Below are 7,067 nucleotides of genomic sequence, written 5' to 3' on the forward strand. Positions count from 1 at the left end.
ATATATATATATATATATATATATATATATATATATATAAATAACTATTGGCCATGTAGTTCATTTTCTCATTCTACTAAAGATTTTTCTGTTGTTGTTTAAAAGGAAGCAGTATTTCTGACATAATTATTAGTTTAGACTTCCATATTGAGCTAAATTCCTAAAAATTCAGGAGAGATACAAGTTTAAAATTTAGTCCACACCTAGTTTGAAATAGGGAGCTTCCCTACCTTATTTTTGAAACTTTTCCTGCCCTGTTAACCCTCTCACTCAAATCCCCACCCCCTACCTGTACACTGAGGAAGACAGCTTTCTAAACTTTAAAAGTCAGTGAGGGCCCCTGATAAATTAAGCAGAACCCAAGAGAACAACTTTATATTTCTACCTGTTGCCCTGCTCCTCCATGAATACACAAAATGACTAAGAGACCTTTTTCTTGCTGTAGTTTCAAAAAGGATATAAAGAGTTTTAAAGTTTAGAGGAAAATTAAATTAAAATGCCCCTTGGAAGATTAAACTTTTAAAAAATAGTTCACAGTAATAGCTTTACTGTTAAAGATCTCTCTTACAGTGGTAGACCTATTAAGAAAGGTGCTTTTTAATGCACTCAGTAGATAAGCAATCATAATAAGATCTTTGGGGGAGAAAGGTCTTATTTTACTGGTGTACAGTTGGGTATTAGAATCAGGCTTCTGATTCATAGTGCTAACCAATTAAGCAAATATGTTTTCCTTCCTGCAGTGAGGCCATTTGGCGCTCATACCATTGTTAAAGCATAAAGCTAAAAGAAGATATTAATGAAAAAGAGAAATGTACTTTTCTCAAATTAGTTTCAAGCAAATTAAACCAAAAACTGCTTTGAATGTTGGTTCAGTAGACTTCAAGCCAAGGAGAATAAAAAGAGTAGGATGTTTGTGAAATTGCTTAAGATCAGGGATTTCATTTATAATTCAATCTAATCAAACTTTTTAATAATGCAACACCTCTTATTTGTGCCCTACTGATAAAAGATATTAAATTCCCAAATTAAATAATGGTCACGAGGGCTGCAGCTACCTTCCCCGAACACAAAGACCTGTCCTGTAATTGACAAGGGCTCACAAAGACATCGGGCAAAGCAGAATCTTGAATGAAGAAACCAAAGAAATGAAATAAAATACTATACTAATATCCAAATAGCAGACTCTCCCTTAAAACTACTAAAAATAAATTCCACAATGAATCTTCTTCCAATACAGGTGTAAGAAACTGAAGTTAGCTAAAAGTTAAGGATACTTAAGACACCTTACCCCACCAAGACCAGGGGGACCAGGAGGACCAGGTGGACCAGGTGGGCCTGGGATACCATCATCACCATCTCTGCCTGGTGGGCCTGGTGGACCCTGTTATGTAAAAAGTGAATTAAGTCAGGGTTAGACAGACTCTGCAGAAACCTAAAGGAGACCTCAGAATACATGTGGTAAGATTAGTTGGTCAGAATGTACAAGTGGTGTGGAAATTTAAAATGCCATATTTGCCACTATTGACATGGGTCTATTTTAGAAGGAGGTGTCTGAAGAAGACACAAGACAGGATAGTTCCTCTTGGAAGAGGACTATGTCAGCCATTGGATATTAATTCATAACGGAGCTCCAGTATTCAAATGAAGATAAAAATTATAGCTAAAATTTATAGCTATAAATTCATATGGTTAACAGTGCACAGTGATGTACTGTGTACATTGATTGTCAGTTTCTGACTGATGAACTTACTCAATTGTTTTGGTATGTTATGTATGAAAAGCAGATTAATTGATATGATAATTAATAGTTATTTTATCACAGGGTAGAAAATCCTGCAGATTTCCTACCATTAACACTATTTATGTTGTTAAAGTAATTTACTGACATAACCCTATCTCTAATAGATTGCTTGAGTGGAATACATTTAAGTCTGCACTTCTCGATGGATACAAGGTATAGGTATTTATATATTGATGAAAGCGTCATATAATGAAACCATGTGGTTATACCTGCCACATAAGCATAGCAAGGAGATCTAAGAATACGATGAATAAAATGCAAGCCTAACTTGTACATTTATTAATTTAGACAGAAACATGTTGTTGGCTGCTGTTTAACTATTATTCCCAGCCTAGATAAGAGATCTTACTTGAAAAGCAAACAAAACATGTTAAAAAGAGAAGGGCCATGTGGTGGTAGGTAGATATATTTCCATTATGTATGTTTTGGACAGGTCAACTAAAAACAAAGAAAGATAGACCATGCAAAGAATATTGCTGTCTGTAATAGTTCTACTTTCTTAAAGGATAATCTTGACCTAAAAAGAATATTGATTATATATAATAATGCTTATTCACTTTCTGTAAGGCATTATTTGCTTTAAAGGTAGGCAATTATTTGGATACATAATATCCTTATAAATTGTCAGTCTCCTGTAGTTTCTAATATGTACTTATTAAAATATGGGCCAAAGCCGTTTAATAGTTCAAAAATTACACACCCTTTCTCCACGTGGTCCTCTATCTCCAGTTGGGCCCTATGAGGAAGGTAGAAACAGCACAATAATAAATGTCTAGGCAATTTCCAGTGAATGAGCAAAACAGTCGTGATAATAATTAGTCGGTAAGGCTGATCTAACCATAATGTTATTAGATAGTGGCTATAAAAATGGCACAATACAACAGACAAAAGTACTTTGTTTTTATTATAATTACATGTAATTTTTTTAAACTGGGAGATTGGAGGCTATAGTCTCCAGCATTAGGCCAATATTATGACCACTATTTTTAGAAAGATGATTTCTGTGGATAAAATTATCATTTTGTAACATCGATAACAGCATATTTATATAGTCAAAGCCCTTTAAAATAAACTTTTGTTTATCACATATAATTAACATAATACTCATTCTATCTCCAGAACAAAAACAAGTCTTTTCTTTTCCTTTAGTATGTAAATCACCAGTTGTATAATATAAGTACAATTAGAGATGACTCTGGAAGATAATAAAGCTTTGTTATCTTACACATCAAAGCTATTTTATTTTACGGTTTAGCTAATGCATATTCATGTGGGCAAAATCTTGACAAAGTATTTTCCTTCTGTAGTGTACCATAAATTTAGTTAAATTGTAAGTTATCGCTGATCATTTCAGGTACTATGGAGAAGTATTGGATTCTTACCTTTCTTGCAGTGGCCTAGAAAAGAATAAGTAAAGGATTATTATGAGGAAGATTATATAAATTTTAAAATGGCTCCCATTTCCATGTAGTGTACAAACATACCTACAGAGTATATATATTTTGCATTACTATTATCTTAATATCGCAAAGCACAATTTTAAATTTTACCAATAAATAAAAAAAAATACATATAGAATCCAGATATATACTTATCTGTAATTATGCCCCAAATTCAATTCATGAACTAAGAATTTGTTCATAATAATCTTGCAAATGATTCCCAGGGAGTGATAAAGTTCTCTAGCTGGGTGAAGTCTTCTAGTTCGTAGCAGCTGATGCTAAAACCCAAACTTCCACTGGATAATTTACTCTCTTTTCTTATGGGTGTTCGTTTTAGGGTGGTCTTATTCAGTAGCCCCGCCCATTTCAGAAATTGGGGTGGGTACTTTCTAAGGCAGCCAGAAAGGATTGACTACCATAACTCCTGATGATTATTTTGGAAATTCGAGTTGGTCAATATCAATACAGCCTCCTTTTCCTTCCCCAGAGAAGACATTACTGGGGCCAAGGCAATCAAAGTCTAAAGTAACAAATTCAAAAAATAATTTTACTCACCTCTTGTAAAGCTATAGAGGAAAGGGGAAAGAAAGAAATAATTATTAGTATTATTTCATTGATCACTAGCAGTGACTAACAAATGGGTATATTAGTCTATAAAACTGACTTACCTAATTAAAGGACAAATTGTCTTTTTTATTAAGAATATTCTAATGACTTAGAAATTATGCACATCAAAATTATGGCAGGGATCAGCAGGATGATTTGTTTTCAATATTAATATGTAAGTATATTTTGAATTAAATTGTTAATTATTTACTACTTTATAACTGCTGTGAAATATTAATGTGTCTAAAGGATACTTCTAATATTTAGTAATTAAGATGCTATATTGCACAGGTGAATCACTGAATATGAGCAAAACCAGTATATTGATGAGGAAATAATTTGTATTAGACAATTTTTGATACTTAAAAATTTTAAAAGGGGGAAATTTAGGAAAGTACGTTACCTAAAGTTTTTTTCTAAAACGTTAACGTTACAGAGTTTGTACCTTCTTAATGTCCTTTTTCAAAAGGTCTAATTTGCAAATAAGTCACCATGAAAATGGATTCATTCGGACATCTGAAATTTTGCTTTAAATAGGTTCACTTAAGTTAGGTAAGGTCATTTTACCAATGTGTATCACTTTTGTCCCCGAGGAAGAATTGCTCTGTATAAATGGAAAAACTGTGGATTAAAGATCTAGAAAAATAATGGGAAAAATACACTAAAGGAATATCCTCCCCCTTTGCCATAATTGCTATAAGCCTTTAAAGACTGAATTCCTCTCCTACGGTATAAAAATTATAGGTTAACACAGGATATAAGGCCAAGCTGGCAACAAAATGAATCACCCCTAAAAATTGCTTTAATTAGGTGGCCAAGAAGTGTGCCATTTGGAGTGGGAACAGCTGCTGCAACAGTCACAGTTCAGGAGGGTGGACCATATCCAGCACTGACATTTAAGGGCAATTTATGAGAATTACTTTTAAATTAGGAAAATGATATGTTTACTTCATTGTGTTCATCAGTAGGAAGAATAATTATGCCTGGACTTGATTAACAGAAGTTCTTATGATTTTGGAAGTTTGCCTTTTAATTATTCAGACTGAGCCACTTTGAAGAAGTGTGTGTTTGGTAACTTTTATTCAGAATGTAGTTGGATGTTGATCAGAAGGTGAATTGCCCTTTGTACCTTCAAACTTTCCTAGGTCTATTTTCATCTTTTCTCTAGGAGACAACTCTTTCCCCCTGCCACCCTCAGATCTCATTAAAAAAAATGAACTCGATAATATGAATTTGTTCAATGCAACTATTCCTTAGTATTCACAGTGTGTATACTAAAAGTGGATGAAGGGAGAAAACACACATACACACACAAATGCATCAGTAATACACCGTGGCATGTGGGTGGAGCAAACTTTTAGAGTGTTGGGTGTGGCCAGATCCCCCTCTTTACCCCATCAAATCAGTGTCTTTGGTAATTAGTCAGCCATTTTCAAGGCAAAACCAGACTGATTTTCTTCATTCTATCTTAACATGGAAATCTGGTCATAAAACCTACAGCTGGAAAGCAGCCTTGGAGTCCATCCAATTTCTATCCTGCATTTTAGAAAAGGCTCGGTTTGACTTGCCCAAGGTCACATGATAAATTATTGGCATGGGAAAAACCGGGTCTCCTGAATCTCAGATCAGTGTTGATATTTCCCAACTTGCTATGTTCAGAATGCCTATCTTTGGGAACATATTAAAGAGATAACTCTGGCTCAACAAAAGGCAGGGCAGATTTTAGCTAAATAATGTTACCATTTCCATGACCAGGTAATGAAATGAGAAGCTAATTTTACTTTTCAGAATGTATCCATTTTTCTTCCCAGGATACACTGACTAGCTATTGGGATTGGCTTCAGTGAGAAATGCAGATCATTCTCTGTATAAACCTGTGGAGTCTTTAAATGGGGATTCCATAAACCTTAAGCCCTGGACCCCTGTGCTCTCATTGTCCCCCTCCAGAGGGCGCCTGGTGGTCGTCATCATCATCGTCGTCATCGTCATCATCATCCAGACCAGTCTTAAAACACCCAGAAGAGAAAAGCCTTTAGGAGGTGAGTTTTTTTATTACTAAATTAAGGGCTTTCCAAACCAGGCCTCAAGTTTCACAAGGTGGGCATCAGTGCAGTTTTGGGGCCTTTTAGGCTGAGGCCTCTGCCTTCCTTCATCATGTCCATTAATATCTCATCCTTAAGGAAAAGGATTTCTGCTCCCTTTGAGCTTCACTAACTGGAGGATCCAGATCAAGTTAACAGGTTCACTCTCAGTTGAGAGAAAAGTTCCCTAACTTTTGGCGAGAGTCGAGCCTTTTTCGTTTTAATTTCTAAAGTATTTTCCATGTTTCTCATAAATGCCAGCGTTTCTCCACATGCCAGAGAGCCTTCCCTCCAAGCTGTACCTAGAACTTTGTTAGGTTTTCCTTTTCAGACCAGGTGCCCACCCATCTAACCTCTTTCCCAGACTGCCCGAAACAAGCTGAAGGCACTTACATTGGCATGTTGTTAGGCACGAAGTTACTGCAAGCAGCAACAGAGTCCGCGTATCCACAAAGCTGAGCATGTCTACCACCTAGACATGCAGACTCCTTGTGTCGCAGAGCCCCTGGGTCACCGGCGGAGGTATCACCTGGCGGGCGCAGGCATACAGTCGTGGCGAGTACCTCCAACTTCGCCGAAGCCTCCTGCCGCCTTGGTGCTAAAATAATAAAGCCCGGATCTGCCTTATTTATACGGCCAAAGTTTCTCTGGCCCGAGGGTGCTTCCAAAAGCGCTTCCACCAATGGGAGGGCTGGGGCTGGGGCCCCGGGCAGCCACAGCTGGGAGGAGACTGCGGGGGCGCAGAGGAGGGAGCGGAGGGGGGGAGGGACGTGGCCACGGGGCTGGCTTCTTAAATTGGTTCCATCCTTTTTGAGGACGTGGACACTTTTGAGGCTTTCAAGGGGAAACTCTGACTCGCTGTCTGCATACCTCCGCCCTCCCCATCTCCCCCGGCCCTCCCCCGCCCTTCCCAAGTTTGGAAACACTTCTGTACACGTCGGAGAGCTCTGCTGACACCGACGTGGGCAGAGTTCTCAGATCTCCGGGCAGCCGGGCAGCTGTAGAAGGGACTGGAGCCCAGAGATCAAAGCAGGAGCTGTCCAGCTCTGCCTACCTGGTGCCCCGCGGGCCACCGGCAGGGCGGAGGGCCGGCGGGCGCGGAGGGGGCAGGGGACCAGGGAGCAGGATCCGACTGCG

At 38.0% G+C, this 7,067-nt stretch overlaps 1 protein-coding gene across 1 annotated transcript in view; it reads right to left on the reverse strand.

Annotated features, from left to right (window-relative positions):
- The window catches only part of COL1A2 (collagen type I alpha 2 chain), a 36,132-nt gene extending 29,598 nt beyond the window's left edge, over positions 1-6,534 (reverse strand). Inside the window, exons 1-5 of the mRNA XM_029233657.1 lie at positions 6,324-6,534; positions 3,799-3,809; positions 3,184-3,198; positions 2,502-2,537; positions 1,289-1,381 (exon numbers count right to left, since the gene is read on the reverse strand). Of these exons, the coding sequence (XP_029089490.1) occupies positions 1,289-1,381; positions 2,502-2,537; positions 3,184-3,198; positions 3,799-3,809; positions 6,324-6,393 (225 nt within the window). The 5' untranslated portion in view covers positions 6,394-6,534. The remainder of the gene's footprint in view (positions 1-1,288; positions 1,382-2,501; positions 2,538-3,183; positions 3,199-3,798; positions 3,810-6,323) is intronic.
- Positions 6,535-7,067: the final 533 nt, after the last annotated feature.

Source organism: Monodon monoceros, unplaced genomic scaffold (assembly GCF_005190385.1).
Source record: "Monodon monoceros isolate NGI ecotype Baffin Bay Population unplaced genomic scaffold, NGI_Narwhal_1 Super_Scaffold_2, whole genome shotgun sequence".
Taxonomy (NCBI): domain Eukaryota; kingdom Metazoa; phylum Chordata; class Mammalia; order Artiodactyla; family Monodontidae; genus Monodon; species Monodon monoceros.